The 22,036-nt window shown below is 54.3% G+C and overlaps 1 protein-coding gene across 4 annotated transcripts in view; it reads right to left on the bottom strand.

Annotated features, from left to right (window-relative positions):
- Window positions 1-10,203: 10,203 nt before the first annotated feature.
- The window catches only part of DSTYK (dual serine/threonine and tyrosine protein kinase), a 72,535-nt gene continuing 60,702 nt past the window's right edge, over window positions 10,204-22,036 (bottom strand). The window contains exons 11-14 of one of the 4 annotated variants that reach the window (XM_032972447.2): window positions 20,054-20,167; window positions 19,155-19,293; window positions 13,956-14,090; window positions 10,204-13,236 (exon numbers count right to left, since the gene is read on the bottom strand). In XM_032972447.2, the coding sequence (XP_032828338.2) occupies window positions 13,088-13,236; window positions 13,956-14,090; window positions 19,155-19,293; window positions 20,054-20,167 (537 nt within the window). In that variant the 3' untranslated portion in view covers window positions 10,204-13,087. Of the gene's footprint in view, window positions 13,237-13,264; window positions 14,091-19,154; window positions 19,294-20,053; window positions 20,168-22,036 lie in introns of those variants that run through there. The other 3 variants (XM_032972448.2, XM_032972445.2, XM_032972446.2) reach the window with 3 other exon arrangements.

The following is a 22,036-nucleotide window of genomic DNA, read 5'->3' as shown; positions in this document are numbered from 1 at the left end:
TACCATGGGAGTTCAAGTTTTACCATGGAAGTCCAGTTTACCATGGGAGTTCAAGTTTACCATGGGAGTTCAGTTTACCATGGGAGTTCAAGTTTACCATGGAAGTCCAGTTTACCATGGGAGTTCAAGTTTACCATGGGAGTTCAGTTTACCATGGGATTTCAAGTTTACCATGGAAGTCCAGTTTACCATGGGAGTTCAGTTTACCATGGGAGTTCAAGTTTACCATGGAAGTCCAGTTTACCATGGAAGTCCAGTTTACCATGGGAGTTCAGTTCACCATGAGAGTCCAGTTTACCATGGAAGTCCAGTTTACCATGGGAGTTCAAGTTTATCATGGGAGTTCAAGTTTACCATGGAATTCCAGTTTACGATGGGAGTTCAGTTTACCATGGAAGTCCAGTTTACCATGGGAGTTCAAGTTTACCATGGGAGTTCAAGTTTACCATGGGAGTACAAGTTTACCATAGAAGTCCAGTTTACCATGGGAGTTCAAGTTTACCATGGAAGTCCAGTTTACCATGGGAGTTCAAGTTTACCATGGAAGTCCAGTTTACCATGGGAGTTCAAGTTTACCATGGAAGTCCAGTTTACCATGGGAGTTCAGTTTACCATGGAAGTCCAGTTTACCATGAAAGTCCAGTTTACCATGGGAGTTCAAGTTTACCATGGGAGTTCAAGTTTTACCATGGAAGTCCAGTTTACCATGGGAGTTCAAGTTTACCATGGGAGTTCAGTTTACCATGGGAGTTCAAGTTTACCATGGAAGTCCAGTTTACCATGGGAGTTCAGTTTACCATGGAAGTCCAGTTTACCATGGAAGTCCAGTTTACCATGGGAGTTCAAGTTTACCATGGGAGTTCAAGTTTTACCATGGAAGTCCAGTTTACCATGGGAGTTCAAGTTTACCATGGGAGTTCAGTTTACCATGGGAGTTCAAGTTTACCATGGAAGTCCAGTTTACCATGGGAGTTCAAGTTTACCATGGGAGTTCAAGTTTACCATGGGAGTTCAGTTTACCATGGGAGTTCAAGTTTACCATGGAAGTCCAGTTTACCATTGGAAGTCCAGTTTACCATGGGAGTTCAGTTCACCATGAGAGTCCAGTTTACCATGGAAGTCCAGTTTACCATGGGAGTTCAAGTTTACCATGGGAGTTCAAGTTTACCATGGGAGTTCAAGTTTTACCATGGAAGTCCAGTTTACCATGGGAGTTCAAGTTTACCATGGGAGTTCAAGTTTACCATAGAAGTCAAGTTTACCATGGAAGTTCAAGTTTACCATGGAAGTCCTGTTTACCATGGGAGTTCAAGTTTACCATGGAAGTCCAGTTTACCATGGAAGTTCAAGTTTACCATGGGAGTTCAAGTTTTACCATGGAAGTCCAGTTTACCATGGGAGTTCAAGTTTACCATGGGAGTTCAGTTTAACATGGGAGTTCAAGTTTACCATGGAAGTCCAGTTTACCATGGGAGTTCAAGTTTACCATGGGAGTTCAAGTTTACCATGGAAGTCCAGTTTACCATGGGAGTTCAGTTTACCATGGGAGTTCAAGTTTTACCATGGAAGTCCAGTTTACCATGGGAGTTCAAGTTTACCATGGGAGTTCAGTTTACCATGGGAGTTCAAGTTTACCATGGAAGTCCAGTTTACCATGGGAGTTCAAGTTTACCATGGGAGTTCAAGTTTACCATGGGAGTTCAGTTTACCATGGGAGTTCAGTTTACCATGGGATGTCAAGTTTACCATGGAAGTCCAGTTTACCATGGGAGTTCAGTTTACCATGGGAGTTCAAGTTTACCATGGAAGTCCAGTTTACCATGGAAGTCCAGTTTACCATGGGAGTTCAGTTCACCATGAGAGTCCAGTTTACCATGGAAGTCCAGTTTACCATGGGAGTTCAAGTTTATCATGGGAGTTCAAGTTTACCATGGAATTCCAGTTTACGATGGGAGTTCAGTTTACCATGGAAGTCCAGTTTACCATGGGAGTTCAAGTTTACCATGGGAGTTCAAGTTTACCATGGGAGTACAAGTTTACCATAGAAGTCCAGTTTACCATGGGAGTTCAAGTTTACCATGGAAGTCCAGTTTACCATGGGAGTTCAAGTTTACCATGGAAGTCCAGTTTACCATGGGAGTTCAAGTTTACCATGGAAGTCCAGTTTACCATGGGAGTTCAGTTTACCATGGAAGTCCAGTTTACCATGGAAGTCCAGTTTACCATGGGAGTTCAAGTTTTACCATGGAAGTCCAGTTTACCATGGGAGTTCAAGTTTACCATGGGAGTTCAGTTTACCATGGGAGTTCAAGTTTACCATGGAAGTCCAGTTTACCATGGGAGTTCAGTTTACCATGGAAGTCCAGTTTACCATGGAAGTCCAGTTTACCATGGGAGTTCAAGTTTACCATGGGAGTTCAAGTTTTACCATGGAAGTCCAGTTTACCATGGGAGTTCAAGTTTACCATGGGAGTTCAGTTTACCATGGGAGTTCAAGTTTACCATGGAAGTCCAGTTTACCATGGGAGTTCAAGTTTACCATGGGAGTTCAAGTTTACCATGGAAGTCCAGTTTACCATGGGAGTTCAGTTTACCATGGGAGTTCAAGTTTACCATGGAAGTCCAGTTTACCATTGGAAGTCCAGTTTACCATGGGAGTTCAGTTCACCATGAGAGTCCAGTTTACCATGGAAGTCCAGTTTACCATGGGAGTTCAAGTTTACCATGGGAGTTCACGTTTACCATGGGAGTTCAAGTTTTACCATGGAAGTCCAGTTTACCATGGGAGTTCAAGTTTACCATGGGAGTTCAAGTTTACCATAGAAGTCCAGTTTACCATGGAAGTTCAAGTTTACCATGGAAGTCCTGTTTACCATGGGAGTTGAAGTTTACCATGGAAGTCCAGTTTACCATGGAAGTTCAAGTTTACCATGGGAGTTCAAGTTTTACCATGGAAGTCCAGTTTACCATGGGAGTTCAAGTTTACCATGGGAGTTCAGTTTAACATGGGAGTTCAAGTTTACCATGGAAGTCCAGTTTACCATGGGAGTTCATTTTACCATGGGAGTTCAAGTTTACCATGGAAGTCCAGTTTACCATGGAAGTCCAGTTTACCATGAGAGTCCAGTTTACCATGGAAGTCCAGTTTACCATGGGAGTTCAAGTTTATCATGGGAGTTCAAGTTTACCATGGAATTCCAGTTTACGATGGGAGTTCAGTTTACCATGGAAGTCCAGTTTACCATGGGAGTTCAAGTTTGCCATGGGAGTTCAAGTTTACCATGGGAGTTCAAGTTTACCATGGGAGTTCAGTTTACCATGAGAGTTCAAGTTTACCATGGGAGTTCAAGTTTACCATGGGAGTTCAGTTTACCATGAGAGTTCAAGTTTACCATGGGAGTTCAAGTTTACCATGGAAGTCCAGTTTACCATGGGAGTTCAAGTTTACCATGGAAGTCCAGTTTACCATGGGAGTTCAGTTTACCATGGGAGTTCAAGTTTACCATGGAAGTCCAGTTTACCATGGAAGTCCAGTTTACCATGGGAGTTCAAGTTTACCATGGAAGTCCAGTTTACCATGGGAGTTCAAGTTCACCATGAGAGTCCAGTTCACCATGAGAGTCCAGTTCACCATGGAAGTCCAGTTTACCATGGAAGTCCAGTTTACCATGGGAGTTCAAGTTTACCATGGGAGTTCAAGTTTACCATGGAAGTCCAGTTTACCATGGAAGTCCAGTTTACCATGGAAGTTCAAGTTCACCATGAGAGTCCAGTTCACCATGGGAGTTCAGTTCACCATGAGAGTCGAAGTTCACCATGGGAGTCCAGTTTACTATGGGCAGGGGTCGGCAACATTGGACTCTGTAAGGACTGCTGCTTCGTGACGTCATCTATTAAGGACCCCCACCGTCTCGCGTTTTTTTGTTGTTGTTATTACCGACTTGAGATCGCGGGACAGAGAAAGTAAAAAAAACAAACGCAACGCTCTTCTCGCAAATGTTGGTTGCGGACCCCTGGACCTCGGCTCGGCTCGGAAATGCGACGGCGACATTCTCAAGCGCCCCACGGTTCAAAAAGCGCCATCCGCCCCGACGACAGCTCGAGACGACGCGTCCGCTGCGACCAGGGGGAGCGGTCACGTTTGAGTCAAGGCAGCAGCAGCAACAACAACAACAGCAACAACTTTGTCGTTTGTTTTTTTGTTTGCTTTAAGGGGCAGACTTTGGACGGAGCGGGGGTGGGGGACACGGTGACCTACCTGGTCGCAGAACATGAAAAAAGAAACGATCGCTCGCAACGAAGGGCGGCGGGCGGAACATCACGGAGGCCGCGTGTCCTCGGAATACCGCGAGCTCAACGCCAGGGAGGTTGTGGGGGGAGGTTGTGGGGGGGGGGGCACGCCGGTTCGTCCACGCTGCTCACCAAACCCCGCGATTTCCACGAAGATCTAATTTAGGCCATTCGCACGGTTCAGTTTACCGTGGGGGTCCAGTTCACCATGGGGGTCCAGTTTACCGTGGAATTCCAGTTTACAATGGAATTCCAGTTTATCATCGGCGTTCAGTTCACCATGGGGGTCCAGTTTACCGTGGAAATTCAATGTACCATGAGGGTCCAGATCACCATGGGAGTCCAGTTTACCATGAGCAGGGGTTGGCAACCTGCGGCTCATGAATGATCGTTTTGTGACGTTGTCTACCGAGGACTCCACCGTGTCTCGGATCGAGTCACAAGTCCCACGGCGCCGCTCGGGTGAGCGCCGAGGCATTGGTGCTCTCGCCTCCCGTGGACGCAGCCCTGCGCCCGTGGTGAACATTCCACATTCCCGTGACCGGAGGTGTGTGGTCTCCGCTCCAGTGGCGGAGAGGGCTTCATGCCAGAGCCTCGTCAAGGAACGTGAACAAAAAAACAAAACCATCATCACGTGAACTCCGCTCGTCCTCGCAGTGGCTTTTGGCCCGAGCCGTCGGACACAAAGACGCGTGGCTTCTGCGGCGTCCGTCTGGAACGTTGACGGCGGTGATGGTGATGTTGATGATGTTGACGGTGGTGGTGATGAAGATGTTGAAGAGGTACCGGTATGATGAAGAGTGTGGGATGTTAACGTTGACGGTGGTGATGGTAATGTTGATGGTGGTGGTGATGTTAATGGTGGTGATGTTGACGGTGGTGATGTTGATGATGGCCGCTTGCGTTGTGGCCGAAACGTCGTGAGAATTTTATTGTGTTATTTTATTATTTTATTCTCATTCTACGTGACTTTACCGAAAGAACCAAAGAAGATGAACCCTTGCAGTCACGAAAGCTTTAAATCGAAAAATATACGGGAGATCTTTGTCTTCGTACGTTGAACTTCTTTCGCACCGTACGTAGCCAACCGTGCTAATCGGAAGATTGGGTGTGTGGATGAGTGACTGTGACTGGGCGAGTGACTGTGTGAGTCTATGTTCACGTGTACATTGAACTTCTTTCGCGCCGTACGTAGCCAACCGTGCCAATCGGAGGTGCGTGGGGGAAGGACAACCACACAAAAAACAGTCCTAAGGCAATTAGTTTGTCAATCCAGATGATGATTTCAAAGTGCCATAGCTCCCAGTGGCTTCATCAACATCGGAGGGAAGAACGTTCCAGACGGCCGCAGAAGCAGCGCGTATGAAAGCGTCGCGATGCGGTGACTGGTCGAGCCATCGTTCCCCTCCAGCCCGTGACGCTTCGGGCCCACACACAATAACAATTCCATGCACACAGCGGCTTTTCATTAAGGATAAAGCGTTGTACGGGACACTCGGCCTAAAATATATATTATACTTACATTTCAAGAATCAATTTACTAAATGAACTAAAGGTTTAATAAGCAGAAGGGTATACATGTTTTAAGGCGCATTATTTTAAATGTCCACAGACTCGAGAGAGAGATTCTTGATATCACGTGGAAGAGCGTTCCATAGCCCCGGAAGGCTACACGGGGACAAATCTCGGTCACCCATAGCCCCAAGGTGCCTCGAGCTGTCAATGCTGAGAAGTTCTGCATCCCCACCCCCCCCACCACAGATCTTAGCGAGGGGACAGAGGTAGGTGCAGCGTGTCAATGATGGTGGGATGGGGCGAAGACTTCCCTATGCTAGCGACGTCGACTGAAACTCGACAAGGCAACCAAAACAATAACCACGACCAAGCCACATCCACCCAGCAGAATAACAAATGCCGACCGCGGAGACAACATAAATATTCACTTTATTTTTTTTCGTTAAAAAATATATATACGACCAACACGCGTGCACACCGTGCACAACAACTCCACCGCCCCGCATATAACCATCGCTTCTCGCCATCTCGCGTGCGTTACAACTTAGCGCTTAAAGGAGGGGACACATTTAAAACAAATTAAAAGGTGACAACTTTTTAAAATGTTTTCTCGTTTGTTTGTTATCATGGTACAACACTGACGCGTACACTGGGCTCGCAGACAAAGACCCCCCCCCCCACCCCCCGTACACCTTGAACAGACTTTCAGAACAAGTGCTGTTAGCACCAGGTGCTCATTTCAGGCGGAATTGACCTAGGGGAGGCCCAGGACCGGTTCAGATAATCGTGAGCGGGAATAGAACTCAGCTCGACGGGGTTCGTAGCGCTCCCCCTTCACACACAGATACGCACACACACACATTGACACACACACACACCAAGCAGACTTTCAGGCGCACACACACACACACGAGTCGCTGGAGAGACGTCTGATCGCCGCAATGTAAACATGACGAAGCGGGAAGGGGAGTTCAATTTGATTTGTTTGACGTATCGCGCCTCTCTCTCTCTCTCTCTGCGTGCCGTCAGGGCCGGAGACCGCTACTCCACCCCCCATCCTCTTCCTCGCAGTCGGTGTCCTCGCTTCTCTTACACGACTTTTAATTTACACAAATTAAGACAAAGATCCCCCCCGTGTAGCCTGTAACAGACCGCAGGGGGCAAGCGCTGTTAGCGAGCACCTGTGAAGGCCGGCACGGCACACGAGGGGGTCGGTGGCCAGCACCGCGCCCGGCCGCCTTTGTCTCCCCGGTGACGATGTTTACACACCACACCGGGTGCTTACTTGCGGCTGAGTCGACCTAGGGGAGATCCCAGGACCGGTTTTAGATATCCGTCACCGGTGTTAGCCCGTGAGCGGCTTTGCTGGGTTTTCGTAGCGCTAACCGCTACACCACCGCTCCCCACACAAGACGAAGCGTACTCGCTAGAACACCGAGCCGTGTGTGTGCGCGCGTTGCGTTCGTCTCGCTTTGGTGACCCTCCCGCCCGCCCGCCCGTGATGCCCCACAGCTGCCTGGGGGCACCAACTCCGTTGTTCCTCAAGCCTCTCAGCCGTCGAGTGCGCAGGCTGTGCAACTGCACCGGCCGCCGCCACACCCCCCCGCTACCAACCCCCACGTGCCAGAGGGATAGGAGGAGGAGGGGGGCAAGGTGCCAGGCTATCTACGAAGAGAGGAATTTGTTAACAATCTATTATTTAATGCTTTATAACCAACGGGGGGGGGGAGTCTACCGCTGCACGTTTCCGCATTGTTATCATCATCATCAGCACCACGTGGATCCTCGTGGAGCAACAGATGGCGAGTAAGGGGCGACGCTCCGGAGTGGAAGACGCACCCCCTCCAAACGCGTTGCCCCACTACGACAGCGTGATACAGAGCTGGCCTCGCACACACACGAGGAGCTTGCTCCCACCACCCACCCACCCACCCGCCCCTGCCCGTATAGCCTGAACAGACTTTCCTTTGGGGCAAGCGCTGTAAGCGAGCAGCACTGACGAAGGCCGACACTGCAGCACACGACGGGGCGAGGGTGACCAGCACCACGCCCAGCGCCGGGGGTGCTCGTTTGAGGCCGAGTCGACCTCGGGGAGGCCCAGGACCGGTTCAAACAATCGTCACCGGCCTTGTCCGTGAACGAGGAATCGAACTCGGCTCGCCGGTTCACGAGCTAAACCGCACTGCACTACCGCTCCCCGCGCACGCACGCACGCACGCACGCGCGCACGCGCGCGCACACCCAGCGGATTGTAAGACGCACGCACCCAAGGCGACCGTTTTCTCCTTTCAAAAAAAAATGTACAGGCGAGCGATAAATCTCGAGCGACAAAATTGCAGTCACCGCTCTAACCTCGCCTCGACGGGGTGAAAAGGAGGGGCGTTTAAAAGAAACCAAACGAGCAGACAACCCTACACCGACACCACCGCCGCCACCGCCACCGCCACGGCTTTTTGTTCAGGGTTATTTGATCGCAGCAAGAGAGCACCCTGGAGGCGGAGGCATTTTTAATCAAGTGCTCATCAAAACGAAATTGTTGTATTGCACGGCGACAGACATTTGGCTCTTCGCTCCGAGCCGCGGGCGGTCTTGGACGGAGGCGGTCAAGAATCCGTTTCGGTCTGACCACGAAGTCGCCACCCACCAAAACCACCACCAACACCACCACCACCACCCCCAACACCACCACCACCCCCCAGCACTAACCAGCAGCACCACCAACCACTACCACCAGCACCAACCAACACCCACCCCCAACACTAACCAGCATCAACACAAACCACCACCACCAACACCACCACCCACCAACACTAACCAGCACCAACACCACCAACACCAACCGCTACCACCACCAACCACGGGACCGCGCAAACCTAGACGACGATGAACTCAGCCAATTGCTCGCTGTCAGCAGGCGAGAGGCGTCGCGGGGGCTGTCGGCTCGGGGCGTGCGCGTTAACAAGATGCCGACGACGGCCCGGAGAAAACTCCGCGTGACCACGGCGAGAGAGACGCCGCAAAAATACACGGCAGGCGTAAGAGGGTCGAAACCACGAGACCTCCTGTATACCAGGCGAGGTAGTTAACACCTCGCCACCACGGCACCCATTATCATCAACATGCCCAGCGCTCCATCTCCCTCTGGGACCGCGTTGCCTCGCTCAACTGAGCCGCCGCTCCCTGTCGTCTCACCCTCTCCTCCTCCTCGTGACGACCGCGCGTCCTGCGGCGAGCCCACAGAAACTTTCTTCTCGACCCCTTAACTGGCGGCGTCAGGCGCCCTTCGACACGTGTCCTTCTGTCGGCGTAACGTCACGCAAATGTATAAACTCCCATCGCTCGACACGGGGGGGGGGGGGGGGGTGGTGGGATGGGGGCGGTTAAGTGTATAAGAATGTAAATTAAACGGGTTGGGACTGAGATTGCTAGACGCATCGATTGCGGAGTTGTCCCACAACGTCTCTTGTGCAAACTCATTCTACCGGAGCCTCGTCAATTGACTTATTCATGTCTCCCAATTGCGACCCCCCACCCCTTCCCCTTAATTTTGGAGAGCTCAGGGTAATGCCGAAAGCCTTGAAGCTCGTGCAAAGGATCCACTCGCATCGACAGCTTTCATCAAAATCCTACATCCGTGGCCCAAACACAGAAAGAGAAAAAAAAAACGCCCCGCTGGTTTCGCTTATCTGGGGTCTCCTCGACCCAGCCAGAGGCAGGTGGGCAAAAACGACGACACTTACTACGCAGCGTGATGAGTACGAGATTACAGCACGTGCCAGGTGTGGTCCCATTCCGCCTCGCTCAGTGTGACCGACGGCTGTGCTCATCGCTAAAAAAAAAAAACATGCGGTTTTTCTTCTCTCGTTTCTTCGCGACCTCAACAATCTCGACCTCACTCATCGCGACCTCAAGAATCGTGACCTCCCCTGTGACCAAGCAATCTCTGGCCCGAACTCGAGGCCGCGAACCGACCATTCGCGATCTTGCCAATACCGCGTCTTACACGGGGCCCCCGTGGGCTCGCGGGCGCACGGCTGGGTCACATCGCTGCATCCCGGGGACACGTGGGCGCACGCAAAGTATCAATTCCCAGCGAGGCGGAGCATCGTCGCTCACCCGGAGGGACGCGCTCGCAATAACAACGCGGCAATCGTAACACATGTAACCAGCGGCGCCAAGCGCTTCCCCGCGAGCCGAGAGTTTGTCCGCGCATCTCTCTTCACAATTGCCGTCGGGCCCGGCTGCGACGCGCGAGCGCCCGGAGTCACCCCCCGCAGCGCCGCCAACAAACGCCAATGTCGCGGGCTCGGCCGAGGGCATTTTAAATTAATGTATGTGCACCTTTACAAAAGACACGGGCAATATTCCAGGGCGCAGAAAATAATACCGACGCGAGGACATTGTACAGGACGCTTAGAAGGTAGTCTTTATATATTTGTTGTAAACACAGCTGCTTTTCTCAATAGTAAAGTAAAAAAAAAATACTACCTATTATTGCAGTTATTAGGAATTGCTGAAACGTTTTAGCGTCACGGTATTTTGACATCTACACACGGGCCGATCCAGCAAAGAGTAACGATAAAACGAAGACAACCAAACGGGGGAAACTCGTCGCCCGGAACCGGCTGGGCGGTGGAGCCGGAGCGCGACGCAGGCAGCTGGGGGCAGCCCGGAGCGTTCCGTTCGCTTCGGGGTTCGTGGCCTTAAGCCCGGCGGTGAAGGCAAGGCCCAAGGCCATCATAATCCATTCCAGCGGGAGGAGGGAGGGGGGGGGGAGGACAACACGGGTCAGAATCCGTTCCAGGATTCGTGGCGCTAGGCAGCGCGAACACTGGAAAAACATATCATTGGGCCTTTGTTTGGCCAGAATCAAAGGATGAAAAATGAGAATAGGTGGTAACCCTTTTGGCGCTCTCTGGTCTGACACTGGTGGGACTGGGGCCATGAAGCAGGCTGTCTCTGGCGTGTAGGCCAATCAGTTTCACTGGCAATGCATACATTATCATAGCATGTTTGTTTGCACGTTGCATGTTCACCACAAGTACCGTGTGTGATTAATGTGGACTTGATTCCCTGCAAAAGTTATCTATTTGGTGTTTGAACATCTTAACACGTGTTTTATTGCGAGAAAGGGTAAAACGAATTCTTATTTTTCATCGTAAATTGTTTCCCGCTAAACTTTACAGCGTGAATAACCTGAAGCGGGCGGCAGGGTGAATTATGATTTTTCAGATTTGTGGTCGTACGGTCTTGCCGGCGATCGCCACCACCTCCCTCCACCGAGGCCCAAGAAGCCGCGTGGCCGTGTGGAGGAGGTGGAACCGCAATCTTGGCGAGCTGACGAGTAAAGCAAAAATAAATAAGTAAAACCTTCATCTTATTTCTTGGCGATTTTCCGGTTTCGCTTTCGGAAGGGCAGGTTCGGAGTTCACCGGTAGGTGGGTGGGGTGGGGGGGGGGGGTGACATCCGACGTAAACCATAACCTCGCGTCTCTCCGGCAAACGCGCGACGGAAACTCTCTTCCGGAAGAAGTCACCGCGAGGCCGCTCTGAACGTGTCGTGACAAAATACACACGTGTGCGACTCGCGCAGTTCAAAGGGGCTCTCCTCCCCCCCCCCCCCCGCAAGAAAACGTAGAACTTCACGTGGTTAGTCCGACCCCACCGACCGGCCCCCCTTCCCCGTCATTCCCCCAGTGGTGGGGGTGCTGGTGCCTCCCCGCCGGCGCTGGAGGGAACCGGAGTCAGCAATCCTCCTCCGTGGGAGCGCCAGAGGGCGAAGTCGCTTGACGTTCCTCGCTCGAGCCGAGCCGCGCGTCAAAAGTTCCGCGTGCAAATGTTTTATTTACCTTCGCGGGTACGTTCTGCCGTGGGCCAATTAAAAAGCACCACGCACGCGCACACACACACAGAATGCGTCAACGTGACCCCGAGCTCTGGAGGCTCAAACTAACGATCGCAGCCTGGGTCCGTAGCGACGCTATCCATGCCTTGTTCCTCCTCCTCCTACTACTCCTCCACGACCCTCAGACACAGTCGGAATTCCCCTGCTCCCTGGTTTGTGTCGTCTCCAGAGAGGCCGGCGTCGCGGGCGCAAGCCTGGCGAGTTATTCCGCGTTCCGGGTCGGTGGGCCGCGGCCTCGTTCATCCCACGGGCCTGGCTCCGTTCATTTTTTTTTTTGCTTGCCCTCTCTTCTTCGCCGTTCGCGCAAACGGCGGAGGCCGGGCGACTCGGCCCGGCGACGATCGGGAAAAATCCGACGGGAGCCGCGTCCGAGCGTCGTAGGGAGCGTGCGCGCCAGTGCAGTCGGCCCAGCTTCCTCTCCCCTCTCGTGCCAGCCGCCCGCTCCGCTCCCACGGTCCCACGCGCGTGCCGCGTTCCCCCTGATCTCATGGCAGGCGATCGTCAGCCGCCGAGCGCAGAGCCAGCTACTGGTGGGGGCTCAATCCGGCTCGACGGTTCTGACCCGCCTAGACGGGTTGAGTTGGACTGAGGCACTCCATTCGCGTGAAATAGTCCCTATCTGGATGGATGGTGATGATTTATTGGCAAGATCCACATGATTGGCGAGATGCAGATAAACTGGCGAGATTCAGATGAATCCAACCTGGATGGAAAGATTTAATCCACAAGAATGGTGACACCTGGATGGTGCAGCTGGAGAGAATAGCCGATCCAAGTTGTATTGTCCAGAGAGTTTCTATATCTCCACTTGCGGCTGATCCAGTTCGGCCAATCTGGATGGTCAGGCCTCATCCGGATAAGGGAAGCTGATCCCGGCGGATTGTCCCATCCGAACAGAACAAACTTGACCTGGGCGCACTGTCCCACATTGACAGATGGCTTCAATCGGACGGACGCCCCCATGTGGCCTAAGGGCCCGATCCAGCGGCAAGGGGGTGCGGCGGAAACCCGGCTCAGCGGCTCGATCCCGATCCGGCTTAACGGCGGTGCTAACCGGCTCCTACTTCCTCCTCTCTCCGCCAACCACCGCCTGCTGTGGCACCGGCCCCTCGGCCGATTTCCGGGCTCCGGCTCCCTCATCTCGTTGACAACGGCCGCCGGTCCTCGCCGCGTTAAAAACCCGGCGGGGCACACGTCCGGCGGACGGACGGACGGTCGGTCACATGCGGCCGCGCAAAGCGAGGGTGGGAGAGCAGAGGAGGCCGCCGGCAGGAAGGGCGGCGCGGCGGGGGCGGGGAGAAGGAGGGAGGGAGGGGGGGGAGGGAGGGAGGGAGGGGGGGCTTAGGGGGCGAGGGTGGCGACCAGGTTGTGGCGACGCTACGACCCGCACAGGCGATGCATGATGCTGAGGAGGCGCGGCTGCACGATGCCAAGGAGGGGGCGGCGGGCGGGGTCTCCGTCCCAGCACGCCTCCATCAGCTGCCAGCACTCCTCGTCGAACAGCGGCAGCCGCTCGGGCCGCGTGCCTGCACGCCGCACCAAAGACAACGATGATTCCACCCCCCCCCCCCCCCACCCACAGACTGTAGGAGCAAAGTGCTGCTAGCGAGTAGCGGCTATGAAGGCCGGGCACTGTGGCGCACGAGGGGGTGAGTGTCCGGCACCGTGCCCGGCCTCGTCGTCCGTCTCCCGAGTGGCGATGTGTTTACACACACCGCACCGGGTACTCGTTTGAGGCCGAGTCAAAGTAGGGGAGGGCCCAGCACCGGTTCAGATAATCGTCACCGGTGGTGACCGTGGGCGGGGAATCGAACCCGGGGTGTCCAGGTCCGTAGGGCACCGCGCTGACCGATGCACTGCCGCTCCCCGCGCGACGCACGCGCGCGACGCGTACATTAACCACGCCCGCATCTGTTCCGTGCAATGCCGCCAGCGTCGAGAGCCTCCCGCACGTCACTTAACGGCCTCGAAGTGAACCCAGCCTGGCGCGAGCGCCGCGGTGCCGCGGTGCCGCCGCCGCCGCCGCCGCGTGTGCGCGCCCGCATAACCGCGCGCGGCATGCGGGCTCAGTGGCGAGCCAGCGGCTCGTCGTCGATGATGCGTGGCGTGCACGTTCGTCGAAACCTTTCCTCAGCACCGTGTGTAGCCGAGCGTGCTAATGGGAGGTGCGGCGGCTTCCCGACGTCGTAAGGAAGAGCACTCCGGAGCGGCCGCCGCCGTGTGGGTCGCGCGCGCGCTGCCTCACCCCTCCGCACGTTGGTCCACAGCTGATCCTTGGTGGCGCACCGCTCGAAGGCCTCGGGCAACCGCACGGCGCCGGCGCACACGTACCAGAAGAGGATGCCAAACGCGTACACGTCCACTGAGTTGTCGTACTTGCCTGCGCCGCCGCGGCCACAACGCAGACGCAAGGCCGGGGTGGGGGGGGGGGAGGAGGAGACAAGAGACGACGGAGGGGGGTACCATCAAAAGGTGGCGCAGAGAGGATAAGCAGGAGGAGGGAGGAGGAAGGGGGGGGGGGAGGATGAGATGAGGGGTGGGGGGTGTGGGGGATGGGTGGTGGGGGGGGGAGGAGGAGCAGATGCTTCTGAAAGCACAGGGTGTGTCTGTTGGGTGTGTGTGTGTGTTTGTTATTGGTGTGTGTGCCTCCATAGGTGCTCGCCAACAGCACTTGCCCCAAGTGACGTACGTAGGAAGTTTGTTTTTTGATCATCGATACCCATTCAAAGCCATCATTTGAGAGCTGCCCGAGCGGCGGGCCCCTCTCTTCTAACGAGGGCGCTGTCGAGAGAGCGGCGCGGGTATTCTGCGAGCTTGATTGCGGTCCGTTGCGTTCGTTCCCGCCGTTCGTCACCGACGGACAAAGGCCGCTCGTTCACTTAGCGGGGGGATACGGGGGAGAGATGGGCACTCGAGGGGAGAGAGCAATCACGGCCACCCCCCACCCCCCCCCCACTGAATGTATGAATCAGCGACTACGCAGGATAAATCCATCTCGCCTCTCCATGGCTTCCCGCGATCGAGCGAGCGAACACGGGGAGGGAGGTATCGGTAAGGTCACCCCACACGCGGGTCCCGTGAAAAATGACAATTAGACGTAATGGTGGCAGCGGAAGGATAAACGCGTTTGTAGCGACGGCGAAAACGAGGAGCGATCACAAACGCGCGATTATTATTATTATCATTTAAAGAGCGCTACGGGAAGGCTCACGCCCGCTCGCTGTGCGATGCTGTATCACCGGCACGAAAAGCTCGGAATTTAATGTTTCTCCTTCTCCTCCTGCTCCCACGAAATGTTTACTCGGGGACTCGCTCGTGAATCACGTACGGTGGGGGAGGGCTGCTTTCCTGCCGTGCGCGAGCGGCAGGCATCGGCGCGCAAGCGTCGCACCCGAGCACCTTTGATTAGCGCGGTCGGCTCCGTACAGTGCGAAAGAGGTTCATCTTCACTCACCTGCTGCCCGTTCCCTGCCTGAACACCCATCCACCCTTACAGTGAGGGGAAAAAAGTATTTGATCCCCTGCTGATTTTGTACGTTTGCCCACTGACAAAGAGATGATCAGTCTATAAGTTTAATGGTAGGTTTATTTGAACAGTGAGAGACAGAATAACAAGAACAAAAATCCGGAAAAACGCATGTCAAAAATGTTATAAATTGATTTGCATTTTAATGAGGGAAATAAGTATTTGACCCCCTCTCAATCAGAAAGATCTCTGGCTTCCAGGTGTCTTTTATACAGGTAACGAGCTGAGATTAGGAGCACACTCTTAAAGGGAGTGGTCCTAATCTCAGCTTGTTACCTGTATAAAAGACATCTGGGAGCCAGAAATTAATCAATCAGATTCCAAACTCTTCACCATGGAAAAGACCAAAGAGCTCTCCAAGGATGTCAGGGACAAGATTGTAGACCTACACAAGGCTGGAATGGGCTACAAGACCATTGCCAAGCAGCGTGGTGAGAAGGTGACAACAGATGGTGCGATTATTCGCAAATGGAAGAAACACAAAAAAACTGTCAATCTCCCTCGGTCTGGGGCTCCATGCAAGATCTCACCTCGTGGAGTTGCAATGATCATGAGAACGGTGAGGAATCAGCCCAGAACTACAAGAGAGGATCTTGTCAATGTTCTCAAGGCAGCTGGGACCATAGTCACCAAGAAAACAATTGGTAACACACTATGCCGTGAAGGACTGAAATCCTGAGCGCCTGCAAGGTCCCCCTGCTCAAGAAAGCACATATACATGCCCGTCTGAAGTTTGCCAATGAACATCTGAATGATTCAGAGGACAACTGGATGAAAGTGTTGTGGTCAGATGAGACCAAAATGGAGCTCTTTGGCATCAACTCAACTCGACGTGTTTGGAGGAGGAGGAATGCTGCCTATGACCCCAAGAACACCATCCCCACCGTCAAACATGGAGGTGGAAACATTGTGCTTTGGGGGTGTTTTTCTGCTATCACAACCCCTATCACTACCCCAACCCCTATCACTACCCCAGCCCCTATCACTACCCCAGCCCCTATCACTACCCCAGCCCCTATCACTACCCCAACCCCTATCACTACCCCAGCCCCTATCACTACCCCAGCCCCTATCACTACCCCTGTCCCTATCACTACCCCAGCCCCCTATCACTACCCCAGCCCCTATCACTACCCCAGCCCCTATCACTACCCCAACCCCTATCACTACCCCAGTCCCTATCACTACCCCAGCCCCTATCACTACCCCAGCCCCTATCACTACCCCAACCCCTATCACTACCCCAACCCCTATCATTACCCCAGCCCCTATCACTACCCCAACCCCTATTACTACCCCAACTCAGGTTGCCCTGCAACTCGGGTTGCCAGCTCTGTGTCTCAGACTCCCGAGCCACCCTGGCCTCCTCCCTCCCCCCCTCCCCCTCCCCGAGGGTCTTGTTTTTAACCTCCGACATGGGCCCCCACGACAGGCCCGACAAGATCCGGCGACCCGGACGTAACTTTAGCAGCGAGTGTGGAGGCGTGCGAGACAAACTTTCGATTTCGCTTGTCGCTCAATAGGTATTCATCTTGGCTGGGCGATTTAACTTTTGGAAATATCATCACGGATTAAAAACAAAGATTCCCCCGTACAACCCGCAACACACTGCTGGGGCAAGTGCTGTTAGCGAGCAGCACCTATGAAGGCCGGCACGGCACACGAGGGGGTGGGTGGCCAGCACCGCGCCCGGCTGCCTTTGTCTCCCCAGTGGCGACGTTAACACACCGCACCAGGTACTCGTTCGAGGCCGATTCGACCTAGGGGAGGCCCAGGACCGGTTGAGATCATTGTAATGTCGTAGCGTGAGGGGAGGGGGGCGCGCGACCGCTGCGAGCGAGAAACCCCATGGCGACGCTCGTTCTGCCGCCCCCGACCTTTCACCCAGACCGGCGAGGCGACGTTCAAGTGGCTCGCGTTTTAAAATCAGAGCCCCGCGCGCGGATTTGGGGCTAGCGAGCAGAACAACAACAACAACAACAAAAAGTTCAAATCAAAGTAAAACTCGTGGCAGAAACATGCCACTTCGTACGAGCAGGGCGACTTAAAATTCAAGTAATTTTTTTCTCGAGTTGCAAGGAGCAAAGAGAGAGGGGCGAGGAGGGCGAGGCTTCAACCGCCGTTTAAAAAAAAACTAAATAATTCTAGCGGCGCACGTTAGGAGCCCGGTCGGGGTGATAGAAAGACGCGACGCTGAATGCAAGTCAATCGTGGTAGCTGCAAGTCAAGCATGGTAGCTGCGCTACTCCGGGGCCAAACTGCTTTTGTTTTTTTGTTGTATGGCACAACACCGACGGAGCAACATTCCGCTCCCTCACGAACGGAACGGGCTCTCGGTTCGTGGATTCGGTTTTTAAATGCCTCCCTTCACCCGATATTTGCAAAAAGTTTCTACCTCGATTTAAGATCTCCCTTTTCTTTCACACGTGGCGAGCGAACCCCGCGCGGGTCTTTTGGTCCTATATTTGTGGGTGCCGCGGTGGCCAGATGTTAATTGCCTCGCCTTGTATGCAGGAGGTCGTGGGCTCGATCCCAACCCTGAAGATGCCTGTATATTTGGAGTTTTTAATTCCTCTCTCCCCGTGGTCGTGTGGATTTTGCTCCGAGTCCCCCGGTTTTTCCCTACACACTTAGAATCAACATCACACGTTTGGAGCATTAGGCTGCTTTAAATGTCCGCGTGACGATGAGCCACTTCGTTGAGCTATCAATTTTTGATAACCAGGTCGCTTATGAAAAAAAGCTGCGTAGCTCAGTGGGGACCTTACCTGGTAAAATTAAAAAGCAGTTTATAGTTTTTTTTTCATTTGATATGTACTCTATCCCTGTATAAGTAGTTCACGGACTCGGTGAGACTTGGATCTTCAGTGTTGAAGTGCATGAACTGCCAGTGTTACTTGAAAAGAGCAAGGCTTCATTGTTTTGTTCACTTGCTCGTGACTCAGTGTCCGCAGTATTACGACTTACGTGCTGTAACTTTATGTTTTTTTGTACATGTTGTACTTCTTTCGCACCGCACGTAGCCGACCGCGCTAATCGCACGTGCCGGGGGTGGGGGAACGACAAAAAAACTCAAACACAAAAAGCAGTTCTAAAGAAATTAGTTCGTCAATCTGGATTTAAAATTGCACAGCCCCGGCGGTGGCTCCCTTGTCACCAAGATCCTCCGTGGGTCATTCTTGTAAAACGGTCAACTGCTTCATATTTATTACACGCGGCAACAAATATGGTCATTCAAAACAACCGGCGTGCGCTGCACATGCCCCCAATATTTGGCGCACGGCATCTTGAGACGGCGGCCGCATTTGGAGGCTCTCGAATTCCAAATCGTAATTTCCGTTGAAAGGCGGTGCTGATCTACAGTTTAAAGTGTTTAGGCATTGGCCCGTTGCTCCCATCCACAATTGGGGGGGGGGGGGGGGCCCGGCAACTCTCGCAAAGATGCCCTAAAATTAATGAAAGTGCAGTCATAAAGTTGCGTTACTATTCGGAACTCGTTTACCCCGAAGAAAAGTAACCAACTTGATCCCAGCGAGACCAGAACTTGGTAGGGATAAAATAAGAAAAAATAAAAAAAAACCCAGCACTCCGCAGAGAAGCGTCGACGTCCCGGCCCGGTCCGGCAACGGCCGTGATCGGAGCCCCCACCGAGGTCACGTCGCTGGCACTGCGGAAGCGCCGCTTCCTGCTGCGAGCCTGGCGCTAGCGCGACCGCGACTATCGTCTCTCCGCCTTGCTTGTTGCTGTAACGTTCTGACCCCGTGCCCCTGCTGGACACCCGTGAAAAAGGAGTGATCGTCGGATTCCTCCCGCAGTATAAATAAAACATTCTGATTATCGCAAATTAGACACGAGGGTAGGGTGACCGGGCGCTGGGAAGCGTTACACGTATCCATGCGAGTGCAAGGTTTTTCTTACTTGTTAGTTTGCCCTCGAACTCACCAGAGAAGAGCTCCGGAGCCATGTGGATGGGCGTCCCCACGATGCTGCCCGACATCATTGCCTCGGGTTTGCAGAATCCCAGGTCGGTGATCTTCGCGCGGTTTGACTTGTCCAGCTAAACAGAGCGACGCGCACGCGCACACGCGCACACACACACACGCACACGGTGCACGCACGCACACACACACACGCACACGCGCACGCGCGCACACACACGCACACGCGCACACGCGCACACGCGCACACGGGGCACGTACGCACACACACGTACACGGGGCATGCACAGCCGCACACGCACACAGGGCACGCACGCACACACGCGCACACGGGGCATGCATGCACGCACACACGCGCACACGCACACGGTGCACGCACGCACACACGCGCACACGCACACAGGGCACGCACGCACACACGCGCACACACACACAGGGCACGCACGCACACACACGCACATGGGGCATGCACAGCCGCACACGCACACACGCACACACGCGCAAAAACAAAGATTACCGCATACAGCCTTGAACTGACTGTTGGGGCAAGTGCAGTTAGCGAGCATTTACAAAGGCCGGAACGGCACACGAGGGGGTGGGTGGTCAGCACCACGCCCGACCGCCTTTGTCTCCCTCGTGGCCATGTTTACTACGCATCGCACCACCAGGTACCCATTTGAGGGTGGGTCGACTTAGGGGAGGCCCGGGACCAGTTCAGATAATCGTCGGCCGTGAGCGGGAATCCAACTCGGGCCGCCGGGTTCGTAGCTCGGCGCGCTAACCGCTACACCAACACACACAGCACCAACAACCGCTATCCGCCACCGGGTGGCGGTGACGTCACCGCAGCGATCCTGCCAGGCTAGGGGGCGGACGTACCAGCACGTTCTTCAGCTTGATGTCTCGGTGGACAAGGCCCTGGCTGTGCAGGAATCGGATCCCCTCCACCACGTCCAGCGCCACCCGGAGCCGAGCCGCTAAAACCAGCCCCCCCTGAAAGACAAAAGATCCCACCCCGTGCATAGCCTTCACAGACTGGCGCAGGCATGAGCGGTCAAGGAGCATCTCACGTACAAGTACAAGCGAGCACTTGGGGTGCTGTCAGCGAGCAGCACCTATGAATGACGGGCACGGCGGCACACGAAGGGGGTGGGTGGTCAGCACCACGCCCGGCAGCCTTCGTTTCGCAAGCGACGACGCCTACGTCGTCGCACCAGGTATTCGTTTGAGGCTGAGTCGACCTAGGGGAGGCCCAGGACCGTCAAATCGTCACTGGTGTTGCCCGTGAGCGGGAATCGAACTTGAGTCGCTGGGTTCGTAGCGCTAGGCGCCAACCACTACACTCCCGCCCCCTCTAGGCCACATACACACACCGTATATACACTATGCAGATATAGACGAGACCAGGGGTCACCAAACTTTTTTCACAGCGGGCCGCATAACTGATAGAATGACGAGCGCGGGCCGCTTAATCATTCTGTTCAATACTTGGGGGCGGGAAAGATGCGTGTTTGTGTGTGTTGCCATGGAAACCATGGTAACGTCAGAGCGTAGGCTCTGACGGCAGGCCTGATGGACTGACGTCGCGGGCCGGATCCGGCCCGCGGGCCGTAGTTTGGTGACCCCTGGACTAGACCATGCATATATGTAGCCTCTAACAGACTGTTGACGAAAGTGCTGTTCACGGGCACCTATGAAGGCCGGCACGGGTAGGTGGCTAGGGCCACGCATGGCCACCTTTGTATCCCCAGTGCTGACGATTGCACACCACACCAGGTACTCAGTCAAGGCTGCGTCGCCCTACAGGGGGGCCCAGGACAAGTTGAGATATTCGCTCTCGTTAGTCAGCGAGCGTGAATCGAACACCGGCCGGCCGGCTTCGCATCGCAGTGCGCCGACCACTGTGCCACCGCTCCCCAATACACGCTCGCACACAATACGCACGCACTTCTCTGCTCCGTTTGCAAATGCTCACTCTCAAACACGAGAACGCCACGCGGGTTTTAAATAAGACTTTCATTTGAATATGTCGTCGGGCCCCGAGTGTTCCGATCAAACAAAACCCCCACGCACTGATTAAAACCGCCGACTGCTGATTGTATCCACACTTTGAGCAGCTCTTGGCGCCCGCTGGTCAATAAAGGAAAAACACAAATGCTCACAGCTTCGAGTGCGTGCTTGTGTTTCGATACACGCGCGCGCGTGCGCGTATAAATAAATAAGACAACCTGAACGACAATACTAATACGGACGCGGGCTGCGGGCTGCTACTGCTGCTACTGCTGCTACTGCTGCTGCTACTGCTGCTACTGCTGCTGCTACGACGACGGAGAAGAAGCAGCGCCGGGACCGTTACGCCCGCGCGTCGGTTTCCGCGGCCTAAGATTCGGCTCGCTCATTGTTCCGTCACAAAAGCGTGGCGGGGCGCGTTAATGCCGCTGGCGGAGAAACGGGTGGGTCGGGGCGGGTGGCACTTAGCAGCAACTTCAATACTCTCTTCAAAGGGGCGTGCGGCACTCTCTCCTCACTCTCTCTCATTTTAGTGGGGGGCGGGGGGGGGGGCCTTTTCTCTCCACCACACCGGTGAAGCAGACAAAACGCCTTTGTTCGGCGATTGCCGTGAGGACGGACACACAGAGACAAGGACGGACGGACAGAAGTACGGACTGAAGGATGCGGGGCTTGCAATGGCCGAGCCGAGCCGCGTGCACACTAACCCCTTTCCTGCCCTCGGGGATTTTTTTGTTTGCGATCGCGGCGAGGCGGCCCGGACGGCTGCGTGGGGGGGGGACCTGGCCCCAGGGTCGCGGTGGAAATGCCGAGCCGGTAACCGGCTAGGTCGCGAGAATCTGGGCTTCAGCC

Source organism: Petromyzon marinus, chromosome 48 (genome assembly GCF_048934315.1).
Source record: "Petromyzon marinus isolate PM22_M1 ecotype Great Lakes invasive population chromosome 48, UKy_Petmar_22M1.pri1.0, whole genome shotgun sequence".
Lineage (NCBI taxonomy): Eukaryota > Metazoa > Chordata > Hyperoartia > Petromyzontiformes > Petromyzontidae > Petromyzon > Petromyzon marinus.
The sequence above is the reverse complement of the archived record's forward strand: the minus strand, read 5'-3'. Positions and strand labels throughout refer to the sequence as shown.